Raw genomic sequence first — 27,199 nt, 5'->3', positions numbered from 1 at the left:
TCTTTCTAGTTTTCAAATTTTCCAGCTTTAAGATAGGATGAAGATTTATCTTTAATTAATGGTTTTAGCTGTTCTAAACTTCTTATTTATAACATAATATTCTATTTTTATGCTACAAATAGAGACTAAATATATAAAAGACAGTTTGTCCTCAAACACATTCTAAGATTCTTAACCTTTCTTTGAATAGAGGACAGAATATGTTCCTGAAATTTTATGTCCCTTCTAAGTACTTATGCCATTAGTAACAGTATTTTATTACATAAAAATAAAATTAAGATCTTATCTTACATAGAATTATACATAACTCACTGGTTTTTAAATTTTATTTTAACTTAACTCTAATTCTGAAAACTTCTATGCATTAACTTTTAGAAATTGTCATTTGTGAAGACTACCATCATAGCTTTTATAATATTACTGTCTTTGTAATTCTCACCTAATAACCCACATGATCTTTACATGTTCCAACAGTAAGGTATTTTCACCATTTATTTGGATTTTTATTTGTTATTTTGCAATAAACTAGTCTAAGGCAAAATGTGAAATCCCTTTTTTTGTTAAGATGACATTTCAAAAGAAAGTTTCAAAGCAAGTTAATTCCATTGGATAAGTGAACATTTTTAAGTGATGGAGAATCTGAAAGACCAAAAATTCAGTTTTGTTTCAACATTTATAATGCTCTTTTACTAATACGTTGTTGTGTTCTAAAGCTCTTGAATAATATTGTTTTAATTAGTTAAAAGCTTGTTAAAGCCTCCTGGAAAATAAGTAAGCTCTTATACTTAACTGCTCTTGATCCCCTGTTCTTGTTTTCCTGGTAACAGCAGTTAAGTGAGATGAATTGATAATCTTGGATATAATTCCAGAGCTCACTTGAGTGATCTGGAGGGGGAAAAATTCTTATTTTAAGAAACCTGCCCTTTCCAGGCACTTATAATTATAAACAAGGGCAGAATTTATGGCTGGATAATAGTTAGTGAGAGTGCATAGGAACTCTATAAATAAGATGTATATATATATATATACTGTAAGTACTAGCTCTTTTAGAGCTTGAGGGGATTAGAATTTTAAGTGAGCACATGAACTGGCTTGATAACTAGAACAGGGGAAGGAGGTCAGAAATTATGTGTTGAATGATTTATGTAGTTCTGGTAGTCACCTTTATTACTGAAGAGTCCTTTGTCAGAAATCAAGCCCAAGCATAACAGTTTTAAATAGGATAGTTTTTCAATAAATATTCTTCAAATGCTTTTTGTAGCAAAGCTACTTTAGAAAATAGATTGTCCTATATACCCAAGGGATTAAAAGAATATAAGAGAAGCCGAAGATATATTTCTTTCCTTCCAGAAGCCACTTAATAAATATTAATAAGGCCTCCATCAGACTGAGATGGTTCAAGTCTGGGAACCGTTGTTGGTGTGGTTCTTGATTACAATTTTGTTATGCATGGTAAACAAAGGCCAGCAATGAAGGAAGGAAGTGGGGAAGTCTGATGTTGACTTTTCAAAACCAGTGGTAACTTTTTAATGACCTTTTATTGGCATTTTTAGCTTGCCTGAAATATGCTCATTTTTCCCCAGGGCATGTGATTAAGAAATTAGGGTAAGCCCTCTTGGTCCTGCTCAACCAAGAACTTACTATACAAAGTAAGATATTAGAAGTCAGTTTAATTCTGTTTCTATATGATTCAAATTTTAAAATTTGTGGGCTCGTGTTCCTTTTTTTAATGTCGGCAACCATTTTTGGTACGATTGAATGAATGATTTAGGAGAATATAATAATAATTTTATCTTGAAAAGACTTATGTAAATAAGGCTGAAAATAACATGGAGAAAAGTACACTAATTTTTTGTTTATCTCATAAAGTGATCAGATAATGTAAGTCTTATTATCATTGGGAATTTCTGAATTTGACCATGAGTGGATAAAACAATGTTAGACAATTAGATTTTTACAATATGAAATTGAAGTCTTAAAGCAAAGGGAAAAGGGAGCCATATCAAAAGCTTGAGAGTATTAGTACTTACTTGAAGTTTTTTGTTTATTCTAGGTAAATATTTTTTTCTCTTCTTTTGTTCCCCTTCTCTCCTTTTCCTCTCCCTCCTTATCCAGATTCCTCCTCCTTGTTCTCTTCCTCTTTTGTTTTTATCTGAATATTTGCCTTTTATTCATCTTAAAGGTTTCACATAACTTTTAACTATTAGGTTGGATTTGTTCCACCTCAGACAGGATTAATCCTCAAATGAAGTCTGGTTAAATAGAGCATCTTTTCAAGTTCAGAAAGCCTCTAAAAGATTTGTGCACAAATAAATTGGTTTTCCTGATTGATCTTTCATATCCCTGATTATAATTGATGCTTACTTAACACCTAGCCCTACTGATAGTAGTTCTCATAAACACAAAGACTGTTAGAGACTGAGATGTACTGGAGCTGAGTACAGAAAGATCTAGAAATGGTGAAAAGTTGATTATATGCCCATTTGATTTAAATTGTATCCTTGCATTTTTAGGAAATAGGCGAAGAAGAGAAAAATTTCTCACTAAATGTGTTTAAAAGTTATTAGAAACATAAGTAATTGAGATGAGAAATTAAAATATATAATTCCCTAAGAAACTCTTCAAGAAACTGGAGACTGGAAACTCTAAATTTTGTCATAGAAAATTAATTATAAAAGGCTACATTAAAAACATTTTAGATATAATTTAGAAATGAACATAAGATTTACATCTCAAGAAGATACATTTTCCTAATAATTTGTTGAAAATGCTTAAAATTGGCTATAAAAAGACTGAATATTCTGTCCATTCTAATGATTATAATGGCTTTAGTGAAAATAATCACTGAGGGAAAATCATTAAGTTAGAAAAAAACACCCATACAGTAGGTTAAATGTAGAATTGATATCTTGGTTCTTAAGTATTTTTTAAAATAGTTTTTATAACGGTATAGTTTAAAAGGTTTGACTGAAACTGCTACACAAAAAATTTCAAACAAACTGCTTTAAATAATTTCAATTATAGAAATAAGTTTTACTTTCTGAAGTGAGATTTACTACACTTTGAAATTCCAGGAAATTTCACATCAGTGGCAAAGTACTGCCAAAGTTGCTTCTGACATCGTTTACTACTTATTGCCATTTTTAAGTCCAAGGCTGAGACACATTTTCAGATTCTGTGTGCTGCATCCCAAGGGAATTGATGGAAAAGGGTCACTGCAACAGTTAAATGTCTGCTCTGCTTGGCCTTTAAAAGAAGGGGAGAGGGCAAGGCTGGTCTTGGGCAAATTACTTCCACCTCCCTTTTTGCCCCTGCTTCAGCTCCAGGGGAGCTGGAAATGCACAGGAGGAATCAGAAGACCTGGGTCGAGTCCCGGCTCTACCACTTACTACCTATGTGACTTTGGGTAAGTTACTTACTATCTCTGGGTCTCAGTTTCAGTACAGGGTTGCTGTGAGGATTAAGTAATATGATCAATGGAAATGTGCTTTGTAAACTCGCAAGGTGTATAGAAACATACATTTTTATTAAAAGCTTGGCCTTCTTCCCTATTCTTGTATAGTATAGTGTCCTCAGCTATATTGTTTTTAAAGCAACTCAAAATGACTTAATTCCTTTTGCTTGTCCTTATGTCATCCCCATATTAGAATTTCTTATTCCTATCTTCTGCATGCTTCAGAGTTAAGTGTTCTAAGAATATAAAACCAGTCTAGTTAAATTAATTTCGCAGTGAAGTGTGGATTACTGCTACCCCCTCTTACCCTTCACATGCCAACCTTTCTCCTTTAATCTTCTCAGAATTATGTGTTTAGAAATGTCAAGAAATCTAATGCATGGACGTTCAGACAGAGTTGAGAAGAAAGGTTTTTGGCGGAGGGAGGTCCTTTAAATCCTGTATCCAGATCATTCCTGCATGAGTTAATAAGGTTGACTGGGAAAATGGGAATATGATTGTGCCTCTAGTCCTTTTTTTTCCTCTGTGGGAAAGAAGATGGAAATAGTTCAGAATTTAAAAGTTCTTCAGGTGTCTCTCTGAAAACCAAGATCCTTAGCTTGAGAAATAATCATAGAGAGACGAAACAAGGGATTTAATAGGCATTTCTTTGGCCAGTCTTTGAGTTATATCTGACGAGGCCATCTTTGCTTCCCACCAAAGTAAGTTCTAGCCCACCTTCAGCCAAACTACATTTATAATGCCTGTAATCTTTATTGGGTGCTTGGTTTATGGAGGCTATGTGGAGCTAAGGAAGAAAGAGAACTTGCGTTCTGGATCACATCTGGTTCCAGATCAAAGGCTCTTTGAGGGCATAAAAAAGACCTTATATATCTACTTGGTCCAGCCCTCCTCATAATCTAAGAATGCTTGATCTGGCTATGTGTAAATAATAGTAATAATAGCCGTGAACTGCTTGCCATTAATGCCTAATTATCATGGAGCACAATAACAGTTAATCATGCCATGATTAGATTAACTTACAGATTTTATTTATTTTATTTTATTTTATTATTTTATTTTTACAGCCTTGAACCGTTGACTTACGCTCAATATGGTTTCTTGCTGAAGTAGCAGTGTCATCTTTCATTACTAAAAATGAGAGAGAAATATTGAACTCTAGTAGTATTCAAATACAAATTGAAACAATTAAGTGCAGTGTTAAATGTAGAAGTTAATGGGAAAAAACTTAGATAATGCTCATGCTGGCAAAGGTGCAGGGATGTGAGTACTCATACTTTGATGATGGCAGTGTAAATTGATGTGGCCCTTCTAATTTTACTAACCTTAAAAGTGTTCATACCCTTTAAATCAATAATCCAACAGTTAATCTCTTCTAGGGAAAGAACAAAGGAAATAAGCTAATTTCTGAGAGATGATTGGAGCATTGTGATAATAGTAAAAACTAGAAGTTACCTAAATGCCTAATAATAAGAGAATGTTAAAATAAGTGATCTCCCAACTCCTAGATGAAGTATTTAACAGCTGTGTTGAAAAATCATTATGAAGGCTGTAATATCATGGGAAATACTTATGATGACTGAATGAAAGTAATGTATAGATTTGAATGAGAATATACTGAGTGGTTTAGCGTAGTAGAATTATGTACACTCTTAAGTATGTGCATACATACTTTTTTTCGATTTTATAAACTCTAATTTTGTATCACATTTTTAACTTGAAAAAGTAAAAGCAAGCAAAATAAAATAGTAAGAGGAAAGTTGTTCATAACTCAGGAATTTTAGTCTTTAAAAAAACCTCAAAATTTGCAAAAAGATATCAAAATATGGGAGGAGAAAGATGAGATAAAACATCACCTTTCAATTTTAATTTTGCCTTTTCCTTCAATGAAGGTAACAGCAACATGATTATGGTTTTTCATGATAAAATACCATGAGCCTTAAACTTGTTCCTGTCTATCATTAGTAAATGAAATACCCCCACAACTAAACAGAGTTACCTATACAAAGTCTTATCACCTGCTCTCACTCTATCCATACAACCTATTTCCCATTTCCTTGCAATATTCTCCCTTAGTTATACTGTTCCCAAAATGCTTACACATCTTCAGAATCTAGTCTTTTCCAAGTGCTTTCATATGCAGAGCAAAATAAATTTTTCCTATGAAATGTTTCTTTAATCTGTACTTACCATTCATGGTTTCAAAAATATGTTACTATATAGTTATATTTTGTTTGGCTCTTCATCCCTTTTTAGTATTTGATATATTTTTAAAATATTAAATATAAAGTGAAATTTTATATTTGAGGTTTTCCTATTATCATTTCAAGTATGTATCAGTCTATTCCAAAAATCCTTTTTTGAGCACTTACTATGTAGCTTTATCTCTCCACCCAGAACAGTGCTGGACACATTTCCTTATAATGATTATGTGCTAGAAAATGGAAATGCATAGATGAGCAATCTCTGCTCTCAAGGAGTCACAGACTAGCAGAGGAGCCCAGCAAGTAAACCAACATCTCTTTATCATGAACAGAGCACAGAATACCTAACTGAGTCAGGAACTGGCTCATGGAAGAATCAGTATCTTCTCTGACCATCCTATTCTAAAGCAGCAGTGAGCCATCACACAAACTCTCTATCCCCTTTGCCCTGCTTTATTTTCTGCATATCTTGCTCCTGCCTCCAACTCCTAAGTGAAATCAGTGTGAGAACAGAACTCTGTCTCAGCTAATACTTGGGCGTTCAGAACAGCACTGAAAAATAAGGCACCCTCAATTAAATATTTGTTAAATCTGGATGACTGAAGTTTAATGTGAGTCTTGAAAGTCTGGAAGCGCAGTTAGTTAGGACTTAGGTTTGGGGGAAAAGGGAGGAAAGAGAGAAGTCAGGGAAATTCTAGAGGGCATGGTAGAACGAGGTATATTTGGCAACAGTATAGATGGGTGTAGTAAATGTCAATAGATGAGGCTGCATAGGCAGGTGGGGTCAAAGTGTGGAGAGGAAGGTGGGTTATGCTAAGAAGTTTGAATTTCATCCCTTACAATAGGGATGAAAAGACTGAAACACTGTGTGCACTAGAATGTCACGATGTGATCTTTGCTTTAAGAGATAATTGCCCTAGTGGCTCAGTCGGTTAAGCATCTGCCTTCAGCTCAGGTCATGATCTCCGGGTCCTGGGATCAAGCCCCTTGTCAGACTTCCCCCCCACCCCTCCCCTCTCAAATAAATAAAATCTTTTAGAAAGAGAGAGATTATTGCCCTAGTATAGAAAATGGGTTTCAGAAAGCAGAGAGCATGTAGACCAGGTATAAGAGTTAAGGCAAGTGGTAAGGATGTTGGAGTCATCAGAGTTTAGGCAAAGGTAAAGAGTATATAGATGAGCCTGCCTAGAGCAAGTGTGCAAAAAGAGAAAGCCAAGGAATGGGATCAGACTTTGGGGGAATTTCACAGTTAAGGGGTGGGAAGGGGCACTGAGAAGCTGTAGCCAGAGAGGACAGCAGGTATGGGTGCTGAATCCATATCTAATGCTGGAAACATCAAGAAAGATAAGAACTGAAAAGTACCTGTTGGGTTTGGCAATCAATAGGTGATTGGCAACTATAGAATGAATGCATTTCCAGTGGAATGCTGGAAATGTGTATCGCAACTTATGGTTTCTTGGGAAATAAGAAAATGAAGTGTAGGCTACTTTTAAGATCTTGGTTGTGAAGACGAAAAGTATAGAGGATGAAAATAAAGAGTAAAAGAACTCAGGGTAAAAACTCAAGCCTATTTACGTCAAAGGCATAGTGAAGCAAAGAGAGGAGAGGTTGTGAAAATAGGAGTAAAGATTTTTAAAAAACCCAGGCCATGATAAGAAAGTGGGGCACAGTCACATGTGACTTTGAGTATGTGAGGAACACTAGCAAGAGGAGGAGAAAGAAGTAAACATAGGTGTGGTGAGGTTAAATTGTTGGGTTTCAGGGAAGGAAGCTAAATAATTCTAATGAACCCTTTTTTTCTGTGAAGTAAAAGCAGGTCATCAGTTGAAAGTAAATGAGGTCAAGAATAGGAGAGGAATTTTGAAGAGAAAAGTAAGGATTTAGGAAATGCCCAGGAACATGGCAGATGGAATTGACCAAGAATGTATTTTTCACAGCAAAAGTTTTCAACCCTTAGTAGAAATCATGTGGAAAACATACTGTGAGAATTCATTCTCAGTTTCAAGTCTTTTAGTAGCTACAAAAAAGTTTAAATGAATGTACAAATGGGAAGAATTTTCCGTGTTTATTAAACAGAAACTAATAGTTAACCCCTAGCCAGTCTTCAGTAGAGGGCCTCACTAGCAACCTGATATTTGAAAGTCTACATAATGACTATATTATTGCCCTACAGCTTCAGCAAAATTCAGTCCCGGAAAATGTTCTGTGAGGGTGGGCACTTATGCCTAAACCATTAACATTAATATAATCCTAGGAATATTACCAAAGTTTGGGAGCTTCTTGACAACTTCATACCAGGTACTGAGTGATATAGTAGATAGATAGAAATGTTAATTAGGTACTTGAACATTCTAAGACCCATTGTGTGTGTGTGTGTGTGTGTGTGTGTGTGTGTGTGTGTACATGCACGGAAGCACATGAAAGATACCAATGTTTAGAAAGCTGTGATAGTTACTAAATTGTTTGATTAGAGAACAAAATAAGGTAGGAAATTAAAGAAAAAAAGAAAACTTAAATCTCATGAGACCTCATCTATCTGTTGACCTATCCATCTATTACTGACTCATTCATGGAGAGAGATTTTCCTAACACGGACACTATTAAATGAGGAATTTTTTTTTCAATGCTCTTCTAAATTTTTTCTTGACACTTATAAAGAGTTGTCCCCTACTAGCTATAAAACAAAATCCAAATAAGAAACTAGGTAATCCTGTTAAGAACATATGCTCTTCATGATCATAGAGTTAATTTATCAATTATCATGGAATGCTCTTATTCTGGCATTGAAGAAGATAAGTCTTAATGGACATACCACACGACAGTATTGATAAAGTTTCTAAAAGAGTCTAAACAACATTTGGTCTCTCACTGAGACCAGAGACAGCTTAGAAAAATAGTCTGTCTGAAAGTTTATGCTTCTGAATGTGATAACACTGAAACAAACAGAGAAGCATAATACTATGAGGTTTATCAAATTATGAAATTAGGGAATATCTCTTGTTTAAAATGTATTATATAGTTATCAATTCTTAGGTAAAGTTAGAACATTTACAATTAAGTATACAACAGAATTATTTTTGTTAATCTAAGCTTCTGAGGATAAATATCTTGGAACATGTAATAGTTTGTATTGGTACATTTTACTGCTTTGTTATACTTTCCTTCTCAGTAGTCATGTTCTCTGGGGAGTTAATACTCCTTATCTGTAGATAGCAAGATGGGGAACGTTAACTCAAATGAATTTTACAAAGACAATTACTATATTTGGGAAGCTGGTAAGATTTGCCCCAGTAAAGAAGATTGCTTCTGGATTTCTTTCTTCATTGGAAGAAAAATGAACATGTTGCTAATTGTGACTGGATTTCTTAGCCTCTTTTTATATTATATCGGTTATTAACACCAATAACTGTAAGAATCACTTTGGAAATGTAAAGTGCCTCCTAAAGGCTCATTTAGCATTGTGTGTTAGGTTTTCAGCCTCTCAAAATCACTAGGATAATATAGTCAAACTGCTCGACTCAAAGCAGTGGAAGAAAAACTGTTTATGTTTTATGTGGCATTATAAAGAATAGAACTTTACACTTGTGAAGTAGTAATAATAGTGCACTTTATTGAACACTTAATTTTGCAGCCAACATTAGTCTAAGCTCTTTACTTCCATTAATTCATTTAAAGTATAGTAGCTGTTTATGGAGAGTGTAGCCATCTCAGGGCTGTTTGTTCCTCAATTGAGTCCTTCAGAGTAGATAACATTATGGATAATTTGTGTTTTACAGTAAGAATGGTAGCACCCAAATGTTATTATATCTACTTTATTAATTTCCTGATGTGTTTAAAATGCAAGTGAGGTGGAAAGCACTTGATTTTGATCTATTTATATAAATCTCGAAGAGGTTTCACATGATCAATCTAATTCTCTCCGTCAGCCTCTGCATACACTGGGATGTGCCGAGAGACCAACATAACCTGGGCAAGATATATAACCTTTGTTAACCTCACTTTTGTTTTCTCTTCTGAAAAATAGTAATAAAAAATATGCAATTTGATAGGGTCATTGAAAAGATCATAGTAGCTGCTCAGTAAACATTTTGTTCAGTCACTAAATAATTGAAATGCTTGGCAGATAGGTTCTTAATTACTGTTGGCACCACTTCTTCAGTTTTCCTTCAAAGCTTTGGAAAGAGCAGCTTCCGTTATTGTCCATCTCTTCAAAGTAATGTTTGTTGGCCCCGGACTGCAACATCAGCAGTTGCTGATTGGAACTTTCAAATCAAGAGTTGGGTATCCATCCCAAATTATCTCTCTTACAGGGAAACCCAAACTGCTTCTTTGCACCATCCTTTTCTTTAAATTAATTCCTTTTTCTTTTATATTTCCTTTTAAAACTTTCTTTTCTATTATAATGTTGCTAGTATAATGAACTTCTCTATTAGGATTCTTAAAATGCAGGCGTAAAATAAAAATCCATAAATCTTTTTAAAGTAAGTGAGTTTTTCCCACAAAATGAAAGAGCTGTGTTCCTTCAAGCTAATAGTATTGCCTGCAAAGTTATAAAAATTTCCATCACTTTCTTTATGCAAAACCATTTTTCTTCACACTTTTGAAGTACTGTTTGTAGCAGCCTTCATAAATTGGTGACTTCCGTTCTAGCTCTGACACAAAGCTGTTCAGCCCACCCTGCTGTCAGCGTACCTGCTGCTTGACATTGACAGGACTCTTGTCGAAACCAGGGATTGCATAAATTAGTGTTTAACCCTGGACGGGCTTTTCTCCTCATTTTGATTCAACTTTTAAAAGACTGTCATGTTCTTATTCATAGATAATGAAAGTGGAATTTGACTACCATCATACACTTTAGAACTTTCAGGGTTTATAAACTGTTAAGAATATCCTAAACTTTCCTAGTCTTACTTTTCAACAAGCCTTAATTATCCTCAGTTTTACAAATTCCTGTACAATAATGACATCATCACTGATTGTGTACTGTCCTTTTCTTCTAGTCCAGAGGATCTACTTGCCTTAGTTTTGTTTTTGTTTTTGTTAAGATTTTATTTATTTATTCATGAAAGACACAGAGAGGAGAGAGAGGCAGAGGCACAGGCAGAGGGAGAAGCAGGCTCCATTCAGGGAGCCTGACGTGGGACTCGATCCCAGGTCTCCAGGATCACGCCCTGGGTTGAAGGTGGCGCTAAACCGCTAAGCCACCGGGGCTGCCCTGTTTTTGTTTTTTAATAAGCAGCTTACATTGTGGTGGGGAGGGATGAGGTGGAGGAGAGAAGAAAAGAGTTTTAAGTTGCATAAGAGAAGTATACTTTAAGTAATCTTATGGCTGAATTTAGAATTTTTAAAAAGTTGATTGTTTCACCTTAATACTTTTCAGAAAAGTACATATTAAATGTTTGAAAAACCTAAGAAAATCTTTTGACTGTAATACTTCCTAGCTTGTCATTGTTCCACTGTGGCTCTATGGAACAGAGAGGAATAGCGTCATTCTTGTACAAGGAAAACAAAACACATATTTAATAGAAACAAACATTTATTATGTTCTCCCTTTGTGTAAGATAATAAGCAAATTACTCTCAAAAGTATATTATCAGTTTCCCTAGCCTGCCTTGAACATCTAAGACAGGGTTCCTCAATTTCAGTAAATCTAGATAGTATTATGGGGAATTATAATATGTTTAATAGACTCAATTAAATTGGGTGACATATATGGTCTAATTTTCCTTTACCTGAGTTGACAGAGATAAGTTCTCTCCCTTATTATTCTTGGAGAAAATCTTTGTGATGCCTTTCTCTTTCTTCAACCATCAAAAATGATTGAGAAGGTCTCCTAAACTCGGAAAGAGAATGATTTTTTTTTTAAAAGAAAAAGCTAACTCCTCATATACTGAACATTTTGAAATCTCAACATGAGGAAAAGAAATCCATAAATTTAAGCATACTGAGAGTAATTTATATTTCGATAACACTAAGATGATATTTATTTCTCTACTAAGTATTGAGGTAAAGGGGAAGAAATGGTTGAGAATGTGAAGATTAGAATCCTTCTCTTTAGAACTTGATTATAATTGGAACACTTACACACAGGTCCGTGTATAATGACCTGCATTAATTGGTGTAATATCTACAAGAACCCTATGAAATAATTTTTGTGTTCCCATTTTATACACAAGGAAGATGACAAATACTAGCTTCAGAGTCATGAAGTAACTTGTCTACAGTCATTGAGCTAGTAAGTCACAGAGCTGATATTTAAGTTTTGAACTCACTGACACCACAGTACGTGATTTTACATTTTACCTGTAAATGAAGATTAATGATACCAAACTACTTGAGGATTTTCATGGGAGTTTAATGAAATTGTGTATATAAAAATATTCAGCATTGCAGTAAGCTTGTGCTCAGTATGTGGTATACTTTTTTGATTAAGGTATCTTTCAAACATTTAGCTCATTCAATTTTAATTCTCATGAATTTAGAGAATTTTAAATAGATGAAGATGTATGTGGGTAGAAGTATCAGCTTATATTCCTGAGGAGGCTAGGCAGTATTTCACATAGGGCAGGGAAAAAAATCAACCTATTCCTTTCACCTACTATTCTGTTGCTAAGAGAGTTTAATCTCATACCAAGACCCCCTTTTCATCTTCTAAATTCCCTCAAATCTAGTTTCAATATTAAACTAATATTTTATTTTATTTTTTTAAATAATAAATTTATTTTTTATTGGTGTTCAATTTGCCAACATACAGAATAATACCCAGTGCTCATCCCGTCAAGTGCCCCCCTCAGTGCCCATCACCCATTCACCCCCACCCCCCGCCCTCCTCCCCTTCCACCACCCCTATTAAACTAATATTTTAGCCATCTATTTAGGTCTTACCCTTTTAGATGATAGTCCTCTAGTTTTCAGTATGCAAAAAATAAATAAAATAACTTGTCAGAAAAACTGACTTAATATTATAGTTACTCAGAGTATACCAGTGATAAATCTGTGCCAAAATGATATCTTTCATTAGTGTATGGATTTCAACTGTACTTAAATTTGAGATTTTGATTGGGGAAATAATTATTTCAAATACAGAATGACATAGACCTAGGAGTAGGTTGTAAGGATTTTGCTTGATGACAAGCGCAATATGAACAAGCAGTGATTGAGCAGCTGCTAAAAACATTAAGGTTAGATTACATTAATAGATTTATTTTTTTTAAAGATTTTATTTATTTATTCCTGAGAGACACAGAGAGTAGCAGAGACTAGACAGAGGGAGAAGCAGGTTCCTCACAGGGAGCCCGATGTGGGACTCGATCCCTGGACCAGGATCATGCCCTGAGCCAAAGGCAGAGGCTCAACCACTGAGCCACCCAGGTGTCCCAGATTACATTAATAGATTTATATAGAGTTTGCTTATCATGGGAAATAACAGTATTATGTTCCAAGCAGACCCTACTTGAAATATTGTTCTGAAAACTAGGTTACATGGAAGAGTAAATATTAAAATACATAAAGGAACAAAACGATCAAGATGATGGGAGATTCTGGAAATAATGGTATTTGACAAGTGATTCCAGGAGCTGAGTCTTTAGATTCTAGAAAATAGATGAAAGAGAGATATAATGCTTTTTTTAAAGTAGCTTAAAATCTTTCATATGGCAAAAGAAACAGGCTCAATGAGAAAATGTTAGTGGAAATGTAGATTTGTCCTTTCTTGTGCAGGACAGAGGTGGAGTTGGCTGCTTGAGGAAGCCTGAGTTCCAACAGAGTTCTCTGAGGGGGTAGGTGGTTCTTGTACTGCAGACATCAGATCACTGACTCCTGGGCTACTTCACATTTCTAAAACTGGCTTTGTTAGCTAGCCTGTTAATTGATTAGGGTTTCTAAATATCTGTTAACATTATGTTTCACTAAAGAGAAATATTTTTAGTTCGTTATGCAGACTTTGTTATTACGGGTTTTTAGGTGTGAATGGAATTCAAATGCAAAAATGATGTTCACCACATTGGGTGCTATCTGCTTTAAGATTTAAATGTTTAACTCTTCCTGTTAGTCTTACGTTCCTTTACTTTCACTAAAGGGGTGAAAACATCAGCAATGATTTTGTTTCTGTGTTATTAGGCATGACTATCTTTTTCTTATACTTATATGAAGCATGTCAAGTCATGTGTCCCATCCCCACTCCAACCCTTCGTGCTTTTTAAAGAGCTGGCCTATATTTTATCAATTTGACATGGAGATTTTTTTCTATCTTTGTTTCTTAAATATGTATTACAGGTCACTGTAGCATGCCTTAACTATTTGTCTCAGGTGGTCAATTACATAATGTGCATCAGGCTGACTTTTAGAGTAAGAAGTGGTCTGGCATGATGGTGCAGTAATTATTACTTTCAGAGAAAGAATGAGTTAACCTATCTTAAATTATGTTATATTAGCCTGCCCATTTAAGATGTAAAAATGATATAAATTATGAGAAGTGAAATGATTAACCACTTGTGATTAGTGCTCATATGTCTTAACCATAAAATATTCTAAAACATATTTCTTCAGTTAGCATATTTGAGAAAGCAGTTGCTTTTGCAAAGATAATTAGTGGGCATTGACCTGAAAACATAGTAACAGGCATAGATAGGCATTTTCTGTTATTAATCATTTTGCTGTACTTCCACTTTTTAAATAGTGTTTCTAACTGGTCCCTTTTTATAGCATTTACCAAAATTTCAAGGATATAATCTAAAGGCAAGATAGATATTCAAAGAGGCTGATGTTAACTTATTTTTGGCTTCCTCTTAAAATATTCAGATTTTATGCAAATAGTGTCTATAACTTTTGATTGATTTAAAAAATGCTTCTTTGCTAATTTCCTCCCCTTTTTTGGTTCTATTTGCCCTTTTTCTCTATAATTGAACAAAAAGACTTCCTCTCAAAGAAATAAAACCAGGGGTAACAACAGAGTGATTTAGAATATTAAAGTACTGGTTTTAGTGTATAGATAATTTTTTTAATTACCATAGAAATAAGAGGAAAGCAGATGGCAAGAATCTTTCTCCTTGCACTTACTCTTTCATTTGTTTTCAGTGGCTCTTCCACTTTCCTTATCTGTCCAAAGCAATTTGAGGAGTACTCTAGCAACAAACTTCCTGAATTTTAGCAAAGCCTGTGATTCTAGGTAGTTTAACAAAGTTTAATATACATGGCCATGTATATTATATTGCCAAATAGTTACTTACTTTAGAATAATAGGCAGTTTAAAGGCTTATTTGATAAACGCTTTTCAGGTATTACTTCATATGGTTCCCCATGTAAACCTATGAGTTCATTACTGTTTTCTGTGTAAGAAAATTGAGACCAAGAGAAATTGAGTAACATGCCTAGAAGTGGTGGAGTCTAAACTCAGACTCAGATCTGACCAAAGAGACTGAGGGCTCAAATACCAATGTATCTCTCAAGGAAATCTTTGAGTAGATTGGCATATCTGGAAACAGGATGTGCTCCCTGCCTTGATTTCTGGGCAACCTTAGAATCTATTTAACCTTTAGCTAAAACAGCCAATGAGTTTGAGAGAGGTATACATTCTTATGAAATATATGTTCATTCTTTGGACTTTACTATAGTATTTCAAAAAAGATTATGACCAGTAAATGATGTTTATGCTAGGACAGAGGCCTCAGGGCAGAGGCCATACCATTTACTTAAAAATGATCTTAAGCTAACCATTAGAAAAAATTAAAACTATCTGAAACAAAATATGTAAATATATACTATGTGATGCTGTGGAAAGAATTTTGGAACAAACAGTCCAGGGCTCTTATTCAGGCATAGCCACTTACATAACTTTGTGTAAATTACCCTGAGCCTTAATTTCTTCATATGTAGAATGATGTGCTTAAGTAATTCAAAACATCGTTGGAAGGATTAAATGAGATATAATACAAAATGCCAAACACATAGTGGAATAAACATTCATTCCCTTTTTCTGTATTCCAAGTTGTAAGCAAACTCAGGTGTGTTTTTGCATAAGAGACAATCTATATTTTTATCATTTGCAATTTGTTAAGGGTAACATGTTTACTAGTCTTTTTCATATTCTTGTAGTAAAAATAAGGATGAAGTGTAGTTCAATTTCCTTGAGTGCCTAAGCTGCCAAAAATAGCTTGTTTACTCTGTTTTGAAGAGTGGATGGTGTTAATGATATAAGGGGAAGGACTCTGATGAATAGTACTGTGTTTGCTATGCTGTCAATTAAACATCCAGCGTTCTTCTATGTTCAAGTTCAGTTGTCACTCAGGCTTTGCATTGGTTGGGAGAGCATAGAGTAGAATCCTTGAACTAGGTATTCACATGATTTCCTAGTATCTTCCAGAATCATCAACAGTTTCAATTTTTTTTATAGATTTTTTATTTTTTAAAGATTTTTTATTTATTTATTCATAGAGACACAGAGAGAAAGAGAGAGAGAGGCAGAGACACAGGCAGAGGAAGAAGCAGGCTCCATGCAGGGAGCCTGATGTGGGACTTGATCCGGGGTCTCCAGGATCACACCCTGGGCTGCAGGCAGCACTAAACCGCTGCGCCACCGGGGCTGCCCAATAGTTTCAATTTTTATGTAACTCTAGAAAATGTAGTTTTTTCTGAAAGGAGAAAATCAGAACCATATTGAAATGTCTCCTGAAATCCTGCATGATACAGGAATGAAAACATTGTATCAGCCATACATTTTAGGATAGTTGTTTAGTAATTAGATTTTTTTTTTTTTTGGCCTTGAATCATTGTTTTTCTTTTCTGCTATAAAATATGTTTATATAAATATTTAAATAAAATATTCTAGGACATGGTACATATTAAAGAGATGATCTTAGATCCACTGATTATAATTCCCCATTATATTTTATTCTCAAATGGTATTTTATTCAAAGTTTCAAAGACAAGGAAATTAGTCTATTATAAAATTTACTTATTTTGGTTATATATAATGACTTTCTCTTATGTTAATGAAACCTGAGATTTTTTTTCCCACTTAGGTATGGAAGGTGAGTTTTTTTTTATCAAGTGAGACATTTAGTTCATAGAAGTCAAAAGAAGGGTTTAGATTTTCTCTGTGATAGAAAGCAAAAGTGAAAAGGCCTCTGAACTCAGTCAGAGGCCTACGTTCTGGTTCCTATTCTTCCATCAGCTTACTTTCTTGTATTAATCAAGTCAGTCAATCCAGCTAGTTCCTAGTGTACAGCAGAGGTTGAAATGGGGGGGAGGGGTTAATGTTTGTAGCTTAGGGAGTTACAGAGCTGGAGGGGCTGAGGAAGAGCAAGTCAAGGGGATACTGCTTGCATACACTCACTCTAACCTAGGCCCACCTATATTATATTGAAACTCTATATAAAATTTCATATGAAAGAAGAGTATCACATTTACCCAAAATACAAATAATAATAGTCTTTAAAAATTTAATCTGCTCAATCAGGTTATCTCCAATTTCCCCTTCCAATTTTGAGATCTGTTATAACTGTATTCCTCACCCTCATTACTTGGAAGCAAGGTGAAGGGCAGACAGGACTATGAATCAGAAGACCTCTGTTTTAGCTCAGGTGGTGGTACTACTTACTTGCGCAAGTAATAGTTTCTTAGTTATTTGGATTACTCTTCTTTACAGAAACTTCCTGTTTTACAGTTTGTGGTTCCAGGCTACCACAAGCCTGGTTTACTTTGTCATAGAGCTATAAATATTCATTTGGAGCATGTTTCTTAAGATTAATTGGTAAAGTTCAGTGTTGATCATAATACATGATTCTTTTGGGCACAGATTTTATCCATAAACTTCACAGAAAATAAAAGCCAATCCAGCTTTTGCTTTCAACTTTTTTTTTTGCTTTCAACTTTAAGTTACTCCAATATAGTAGGATATTAGTATAATTTATCTAAAATAGATTACTTAAGAATATTTTAAGTTCTACTTTTAGGGTCCATTATGTGATTTTTTTGTTTTTGTTTTTGGATGGGACAGAGTTACTTTATTTTGCTGTTTGGACTGAAACATAAAATCAAAGGTCAAAGTTTTTCAGTGAGGACAAAGAGGAAATGTTATGAATATCCAAGGTATAATCAAAATTAAGTACAGCCTAGAACCAATTCAGAAAGCTCAATAAACTTCAAAGTGGTTTTCACACATTAATTAATTCTCATGGCATCCCAAGGATGAAAGAAACTTAATTGTCATATCCTAGTTACTGATAACCACAAAAAGAAGAATCTGAATGGATTGAAAATGTGCCAATTTAAATAAGGCAGGTCAAGAATTATTCATCAAATATTAAGGACCTACCATATCACCAGCACTCTACAAGGCACAAAGTATCCCACTGACATGGCCTATTTTACTGCCTGTTTTGTTTTTGTTTGTTTGTTTGTTTGTTTTAACAGACTTTGGTGGGTTTTTTTAGAGCAGTTTTAGATTCCTCTGAAAGGAGGGTATAGAGACTTCTCATATGCTCCCTGCCCTGCTGCACACGTAGCCCCCACATTACCAACATCCCTGCCAGAGCAGTGCATTTGCTGTCATTGATAAATCTACGTTGACACCTTATTGCCCGGAGTCCATAGCTTACATTAGGATTCAACACGTTTGGGCAAATGTGTAATAACACATATTTACCATAATAGTATCATAACAGAATGGTTTCACTGCCCTAAAAATTCCCTCTGCTCTGCCTCTTCATCCTTCTGTTCCCCATAACCTTGGGCAACCACTAATCTTTTCATTACCTCCGTATTTTCCCCTTTATTATGTGATGTTTTGGGAAAGCAAGTTTGTCTTTCACTTTGGCCTAGGTGTTGTATTAAAATTAGTTTATATTTCTATAAACTGACTACACAAGCTCACCAGGCAAGTAAAAGGTAGCCTGAAAATTCAGAGTGAGTAGCTCATTTGTGAGTCACTGAAGGAGATATCTACTCGTGAGTATTTCATTGTTCAAAATATCCTAAATGTCAAGGCCCAGTGTTGAGAGGACATGGTATACATTTCATATGCTGGATCATGTATTTTTGTAGCTACAAACTGTTAGAAGGAACTGACTAGAAGAAACGTTACTAGATTATGCACAAAATAGCTATTAAAGGACGTATCACAATATTAAGTTTTTTCTAAGTTCTTTTTTTTTTTTTTTTTTTTTTTTTTTTGTGAAGAGAATGGCCATCCCTGCTTCCTACTCTCAGCAACCGAATAATCTCTGATTGTCTCCTCAGAGTTACAGCTGTGGGAAAATCCTGAAGAAATGGTAATTTAAGACAAGATAATATGAATGTGTCACTGGCACAGAGGAAAATGTAGCATTGTGGACAAATAGAGACCCCCGCCCCCAGCAAAAGTTCCATAGAGATGTGGGTCAGCGTTTAAGGCCTTAGAGGCAGAGGCAGAAGAAATGTTCCAAAGGAAAAAGTGGAAGGATGGCAAACCCAAACTTCTTGAATTTCAGAGTTATTTTCCAACCTACCCTGGCACTTCAGGTTTATCCTCCTCACTCGGGGCCCTGTTAGCATTAGGACTGGATAAGTCTTTGTTGCCTGGGCTTTTTTTTTTTAAAAAAAAAAAAAAAGAGAGAGAGAGATTTTATTTCTGTTTATATATTCATGAGAGACACAGAGAGAGAGAGAGAGAGAGAGGCAGAGACACAGGCAGAGGGAGAAGCAGGCTCCATGCAGGGAGCCCGACGTGGGACTCGATCCTGGGACTCTAGGATCACACGCTGGGCTCGAGGCAGACGGCTTAACAGCTGAGCCACCCAGGCGTCCTGTTGCCTGGGCTTTGTTGATGCTTAGCAGCATCCCTGGTCTCCCCCTTAGATGTAACAATTCCCCCACTCCCTGTCCCCTCAGTTTGTAACAGTCAAAAATATCTCTAGACCCACGAGATGCCAGTAGCACCCCTCAGATGTGTCTCCAGACAATGGCTAATGTCTCTTAGGGGGCAAAATCACTCCCAGTTGAGAACCACCGATCTAGCACTTTCCTTAAAATACTGGTTTGTATGCTTAATTGCACTTCACCTTGAAGAATAGAGAACCCAGCTTCTATTTAAATGTTACATATCTTTTACTGAGTTATGCTCCAGGTTCCAAGTGACCGATTTACAATGAGCTTTTGTACCACAGCTCATTTATAAATGAGGGAGTGTGTATTTGTGTTCTCACTCCAGGTATAGTATACGCTAATGAGAGAATGAAGGGGATACACAGAAAAGATATTGTGACCCGTCAGACGTGTTTTATAGATGAAGTTGTACATCGCCTTTTTACATTGGTGCTGGGACTTTTTTGTTTTCTTCAAAATATTTCATTCATGCTTAATGTCACAAGATTATTGCCATTTTGTATCATCTCATTAAAAGGAGCAATACGCTAGTAAGTATTGGTATGAAAAGATGGTGCATAAATATTCAAATATTAGTTATTTAGTATTTTTGAACCAGGTTTAGGTGGACAAAAATTTGAGTCCCAATAACTAGTTCTGAATCTCAAATGTTGGGTGAAGATAACATGGATCAGTTTCATTTTATGAAAGTTATCACAAGTTTTTTAAAGAATCTTAACTGAGAGTCAGAAACAAAATGGCCCTGGTCTGGACTCTTCTTTGAATAAGCTCTGTGACATGGGAAAGTGAGCTCACCTCTCAGGGTTTAGAGATTCCTCATCTGTCAGGTCTAAGGCAAGGGACAGACCATATGGCCTTCCAGGACTATGCCAGCTCAAACACAGTGTCAGATTTTTAAAAATATGTTCATGAACTATAAAATTCATAATTTTTTTTTTTAGTTTTAAATCCGTTACAGAGTAGCAATACGTAAAGGAAGGAGATAAGTTAGAAGGAAGAACTAGGTATAAATGTCATTCATTCAAAGATGACTCCAAATATACTCACCTATTAAGTTGAGCTGTGTATTATATAAAATGGAAAGGTATTCCTTCAGTGCTAAAAATTACTAGCTGTGGACTATAGGAAGTAGTTTCTGTGGGTGACCGGGTTTGCCCTCAAGTATTCTGCAAGAGGAATATTTAAAAGTTAAAAAAGCAAGATTGTGCCTTTGACAATAACTGAAAACCAAGCTGTCAGAACCATTTTTATTTTTTGCTTCTACTTTGTATAAAAAGATTGTGAAGACATCAAATAATGTTAAAGAAATCTCATGGTCAGTCATCTTTATAAAACCATTTAATTGGCTCTGGCTGGTATAGTCTGTGAATCTTTTAAACACAGTAGAGACAGCTTTTCAAATAGCTATGTCATATTATATAAATCCAGCTCACTCAGCAAATGTAGTTTCCTACCTTTAATAGTGTTTTTTTATTGATAAAGTATAGATTTTTAGATGTCCTCTCACCAGTGCTGCGCTGGGTGTGAAGAAAAAAAAATTTTGATTCTAATTCCTCAAATACTTACTTCATCTACTACAGTGGCAAATATATTTTCATTCTTCTTAGTTAATATGCAAAGCTTCAAATGTTGTCATATGTCATAAAATTAAATAGCTCCTTTTCAAATTTAGCTATAATATTTGACAGTCATCATTCAGAACAGTGACCAGAATAATAAAAAATAATTCTCTCCTTTCCCGAACACTTTTTAATTTTTCTTACTGCATTTAATTGCTTTACTAAATTATAGACATAATATCTGACACTTCTAACTGTTTTGAGGTTGGTTATTAATGAAAGGGGCATAGAGAAAGGAGAGCTAATCTGGAAGTTTGTCTCTAAAATGCAGTTATTGAGTGATGTTGATATATGGTCAAATTTCTCCATTCTCTTATTTAAGCGATGATGGCCCCTTAAGGATGTCATTAATTTGGGGCTGTTGGTTTATTTCTTTGACATGCAGACTGAGATGTAAAGATTTAAGCAGTTGCATTTGAATCGAAATCCAGGTTTGCCTTAGAAGTATCAGGACAAAGTCAGAAAGTTTCCCTGGGCTTCAGGGTCCTTTGTATAAAATTGAAATAATGATTCTTTCTTACAAATACCATGGAGGATGCCTAATAATGAGAGTTATGTTCGTGCCAAATATTAAATATCATTTCTAAATGATAGGGTTTGATCAAATTATCTTAGCATCTTTCTGCTTCTCTCAGGTAAAATTGCAGTAGTTGGATCTGTAAAATTTGAAGAATAGAACTCAGTCTCTTATAACTTCTTATGTTATTAATAGGGTTAAAGGAAAGCAATCTTTTGGGAAAGACCCAGAGATAATGTGAGGAGGAGGAAGAAGAGGGATACATTTTCAAAATGATGCAAATTATTGTGCTCTGATAATTCAGTTGGAATTTAAACCCTACTTTTGAAATAGATGCTGTTTCTTTCATAAACAAAACTGAGAGCCAATTTTTTTCTGTCTTTAAAAGGGAACATACTTCATAGCTGCATTAATTTCAAAATACTAAAATAACAGGGTGGCAGCACTCAGTAAGAAACCAGTGTGGCTTTGGCTACATTTCTGTTGCTTCTAAGTTCTTTTCAAATATTATAATTAACTGTATTCTTTCTGCTGTTTAATCTGCTTATCCTAATTTTCCATGCTATTCCTCAAGCTGATAGATGTATCCCCTCAGTAAGAAAGAAAATGAGAAGAAAATAGTTTGTGTCTTACTGTGCCGATTGCTATGTCTTGCATGAAGCTTTCTTTATATGTAAATTGTATTTCCTCTTCATCCCAATCCATTATTTTTTCCTGTCTCTAGATGTAAGGTTCTTAACGATGTTGGAGATTTCATCAGATGAGGACAGACAGCTGGTGAACGTTCTCTGGCTCTTCAACCCCTTTTCCATATCTTACCAAAATCCCTTTCCATGACAAATACCTAGAAATATTTAGAAGTCCAAATATTCAAGAAAATTTTTGTTATAATGCTTGCTTTTTTGTGATTTCACCCCCTTGTGTCAAGTCATTTGGTGAGATAATCATGCTATTATGTGGAAATAGTTTCCTTTTCTTGAATTAAATTTGATTCTAATCTTACCACTGTCAAGTTCATTCTTCTGTTATCAAGGACCAAAAGAGTTTTAACAATGTCCCCCCTTTTTTTTCCTTCCCCTTGCTTCCCTCTGTTATAAAAGTTGACAGATGTGAATCCCAGGGCAGCTTAAGAGGCATATCAAAATCGGCACCATAAAGTATTTAACTTAGGAAACTTGGAGCTATTCTGAACGTGTTTAAATCACTACTCTTTACAAATAGGAGGAAGAAGCCACCTATGACCAAACGCTTGAGTTCCGTAGAGGAGGTGATGGCCAGCCAAGAAGATCCACTCGGCCCACCCAGCAGTTTTACCAACCTCCCCGGGCCCGGAACTAATATGAGAAGGTAAAATTGGCATTGTGAGATGGTTTCCGTATAAAGAACAATGCTATTTATGTTGAATATGTGGGTCCAATTGTTAATATTTTGTAATAATATAATAGAAAAAAACGGATGTTTCACACCTTTCAATTATAAAGTATGTAAGATTATACCATAGTTATAAACTACTTTTCCACCAAGCCTTTCCCCACAAATGCTACCTGTAATGCCCTTTTTTCTCTGTACCCACTCTCTTCTATGGGAGGTGATACCAATCAGTAAAATGTCTTTAACTTTGAAAGCAGGAAGAAAATAAAAGGAAACAAAGGATAATCACCAACTTGTATAATTGAGTTTTTTATTGTTTAATTAATTTCGATCCTTTTTAGAAAGAGGAAATGTTTCATATTATATTTTCAGGAATTGGGTGAAGATAATGTGATTGCTTACAGAGATGGGGTTTGGGGGCCCTATGCTATCGATCCAGAAACTTTCATCTTAGAGTTTCAGAGAGTTGCTCTCTGAAAATCATTTTCAATAGGAAGGATGAGAAATATAACGAAGTCAGGATATTATGAGACCAATCTAAAGCATCTCATTTTGATCAACAAAGACCTTCTTTTTTTAATGTTATTAGGAGGAAATACTTTTGTCATCTTTAGTAACATTTCTATTTTTTCATTATGTCCAGACTTTTGAATATTTTCAGAGTTTTCCAGTTACAGTTTTTGTTATATATTACTATAAAGACTATGAGAGTATTTTAGACCTAAATATTTCTTTTTTTCTGAGTCTTTTCTCAGTAGCAAGACCATTGAGAATTTTTAAGAAACTGTTCTCAATTTCTCATTTCAGCTATTCATTTTGCAAAGGCTGTTATCCATATTGTATTTTCCCCCTACTAAGTGACCCTCTCAATTTTTCAAACCAGCTGTAAGTTTTTAGCACTTGAAATGCAGCTAGTCTGAATTGAGGTGCTATAACTGAAAAATACATATCAGATTTTAAAGACTTAGGTAAAAAAATAAAATATCAGTAATTTGTATTATGTATTGAAACAAGAATATTTCTGATCAGTTGGATTAAATATGTTATTAAAGTTAATTTCCCCATTTGTATTTTTTTAAGTGACTAATGGAAAATTTAAAATTGCCCATGTGTCTCCCATTGTATTTGTGCTGGGCAGCACTGTCCCAGAGTCTTAGATGTCCTTCAGTTTTCCCCAAACTCCTTCACTGGTTGCAAATTAGCTCTGCCATCCTAAGTGAAGGAATGTTTTCTTCTATGTTCTAGTCCTTAGCTCCTTATGTAGCAGCCTGCCAGGAGTGGAGGTCTCATGTTAACTCGACTTCCATTTTACCTGAGCCGGCCAGCGTTGCATCTTCTTCATCTCATCACTGGCTTTTCTTTGTGCTTAATACAAGGCCATCATGTAAACAGACGTGACCTACTGTCCACAGTACTATAGAAGAACTACTTCACGACTTTGGGCATTTTTCTGTAGCAAGCACTGACCAAAGCAGAATCAAAGTACATGTAGGACCTTCACAACTTTCCATTGTGCCAGACTGAACGCTCACTTTTAACATATATTCAGCATGCTTACAATTAAATTACTCTCAGGGCGAACGAAAACTGAAAATTCCCTCTTAGCTTTCCAAGCATGTCTAAATTGGTTAAATCAAGGTTTTAAAATAAGGCGGAAGGTTCTCAGCTCCCTGATTGCTATAGTGCAGTGTTTGCCTAACAGGAGATGCAGGACTAGGACTTGTCCGTGATATCCTGAGGCTGCAGAAGAGAAGCTGCATAGGGCCTGAAGTAGAGGCGAGTTGGGGATCGGAAAGTAAGGCTGCAGCCTGAAGGCTGGAACTACATCCTCTCCACCCTTTGGTTTTTCTTCCATACGTTTTCTAGATTAGGCTTCCATGGAAAATTTCCTCTGAAAAAGAATGTACTGCTTCAAGTAAATCAGAAACCATAGCTCCGTGGTAATTGTAGTTCATCAATATCTAATACCACAATGCAGGCTGCCCCCAGTCAGCTGAAACATCACAACATTAGTGGTTTTCTGTTTTCTCTGAGTTAAAACATCCCATTTTTCCCAGATGCTTGCTTCAAATTGTACTGTTGACGGAAGAGATGTGTGACAGAGATGTTGGATTCCTGACATTGATAAGAAGATTAATTTTGCTGCATGGGGGATAAATGTGGGGGGGGGCAGTCTTGGGATGTTATCACTAAGAAAACCTCACTGCAAAATCTACTCTGAAAAATAAATAAGTAAAACACATATGCTCTTGGTTGAAAAAAAATTTTAATTTTTATTCAAACATCAAAAATTATGAAGTAGAATTCTTTTTTTTAATATACTGCCTTTGAATGAGAGGTTCACCAGTAATAAGAATTACTCTTCTTATTCTTGTCACACAAGACAAGAAGAATTACTCTTCTTATTCTTTCACACAAGAAAATAACCAATGTTATTTTCTTCTTGAGAGAAAAGATTTTTTTGTTTCCTCATTCCTGGTTTCCATTAATTCAAGTGTTAAAAAAGAAGATATCCATTGTAGCCTGCCATTTGACTTCCAGCAAATATAAGTATGAATTCTAATATATGCTGAAATTTTTCTTAGGTTTTGTTATCTAAAATTATTCAAGATAGTAAGAAACACTTAAGGCACTTTCTATTCTCACTTAAAAACTGTAATTTCATAGTCATACTTTTTTTTAAATAATATTTTGGGTACTTTGCTAGGTGATGAATGACACATAGTACCTGTTCAGTCAGTGTTTATTAAATAAGTATATTTAAATAAATTCTTGGTGTGTAATTTACACATTCTTTGATTGTCCTAAAAAGTTTTCTTTACAAGCCCTCTATCCCACCACCACCTCCATACGTCACCCGAAGTGGAGAGGGAGTTGGATTCTATTTGGTCTTGGTACTAAGCATATCATCAGTGACTAGCAAAAGCAAGAGATACCTGGGAGTCCAAGCTAGGTGTTGGGGAGCAATGTGGGGAAATAGGACCCAAGTATGAGACTTGAGAGAGGGCCCAAACTCCAAACTTTTAGTTCCTGCACTTGTCATAATTGTCCCAGATAACTCAAAAATATGTGTAGCTATGGACAGAGGAATTATACATAGTTCTTTAATCAGTGAAACTGACCCAAATTGCATGCATTTGAAGAGGTTTCTGACATGATTGGAGTCCTGGGAACCAGATCCCAACTAGTAGGGGCAGGCGTTGGGAATCAATGTGAAGCTTCATTGTCAGGGTAGGGTAGAGATGTCTGAGGAAATTCTAAAGGCCGAGGAACACTTAAAGAAGGGGAGAAGCCGAGTTCATAGCAAGCAGCTTCCAGTGGCAACAGTAGCGTATGTGAACCCAAACAGTAGATGTTTAACATAGTTACTGGTGGTGACACAAGAGTGCGGCTTTAGCTGCATTAAGAGTTTGGTGTGTTTGGTGACCATAAACTTCTGAATAAGAGTAATATGATCAAAATTAAGCTTAGGCTATATTGCTGCCGTATATAGAGTGGATTACAGCCCCAGGAGGGAAGGACACTGAGAATGTATTGCTGTAGCCGAGTTGAGGAGTCCTGCTGTGAAAAGAGAAGTAGGAGGCCTGTGTGGGAAGACTCTGTAAGACACATCAGCATGAAGCCCCCTGGGGCCACCAAAGTTAAGACTCAACGGGGAAAGCAGTTTAATAAATGTTGAGTCGCTTTGAATATTCCGTTCTAGTTTCTTATTTGTCGAGAGACCCATCTTCACAATTTCACATATCAATGTGAAACCTTGAAACCAAGAGCCACGCATAGACTACTATATAAATGTCATGACTTTATTTCTAAAATCCAGGTTTTGACACCATTTTCAGCTAGGAAAAGATACTTTTCTAAATGTCTTTTTTTTTTTTTAAACAATCTGGTTGAGCGTCCCTTTGTAAAACTTTTCAAATCAAGGTCAGAGAAATGATTGCTATAAAGATAGCTGTCGCAGAACCCCCTGGTGCCAGCAGGATAGGCATTATGTGAGGATAACAGTACCCAGAGCTCTTCATTTTCCTAGCAGGGGACTATTTACTTCTGAAGACATATGAGCTGTTTGTATGCAGCCCAGGGCACTCTGCTGGTCCCTGCCCAAGCATTCGTTCATGCATGCAGCTGGAACACAACTATGGCAGACAGGCTTCTCTCCCCCTTCTCTTAGCTC

The 27,199-nt window shown here is 35.4% G+C and overlaps 1 protein-coding gene across 13 annotated transcripts in view; it reads left to right on the top strand.

Moving 5' to 3' along the window:
* Positions 1–27,199, top strand: part of TDRD3 (tudor domain containing 3) — a 169,756-nt gene that overhangs the window by 134,487 nt on the left and 8,070 nt on the right. For 9 of the 13 annotated variants that reach the window (XM_072782856.1, XM_072782853.1, XM_072782850.1 and 6 more), the window contains 2 exons: positions 3,321–3,406; positions 22,876–23,001. In XM_072782856.1, coding sequence (XP_072638957.1) covers positions 3,321–3,406; positions 22,876–23,001 — 212 coding nt within the window. Of the gene's footprint in view, positions 1–3,320; positions 3,407–18,834; positions 18,927–22,875; positions 23,008–27,199 lie in introns of those variants that run through there. The other 4 variants (XM_072782847.1, XM_072782846.1, XR_012010013.1 and 1 more) reach the window with 3 other exon arrangements.

Source organism: Canis lupus, chromosome 17 (assembly GCF_048164855.1).
Source record: "Canis lupus baileyi chromosome 17, mCanLup2.hap1, whole genome shotgun sequence".
In the NCBI taxonomy this organism is placed as follows: domain Eukaryota; kingdom Metazoa; phylum Chordata; class Mammalia; order Carnivora; family Canidae; genus Canis; species Canis lupus.
Note: the sequence above shows the minus strand (reverse complement) of the source record. Positions and strands in the feature narration are given on the sequence as shown.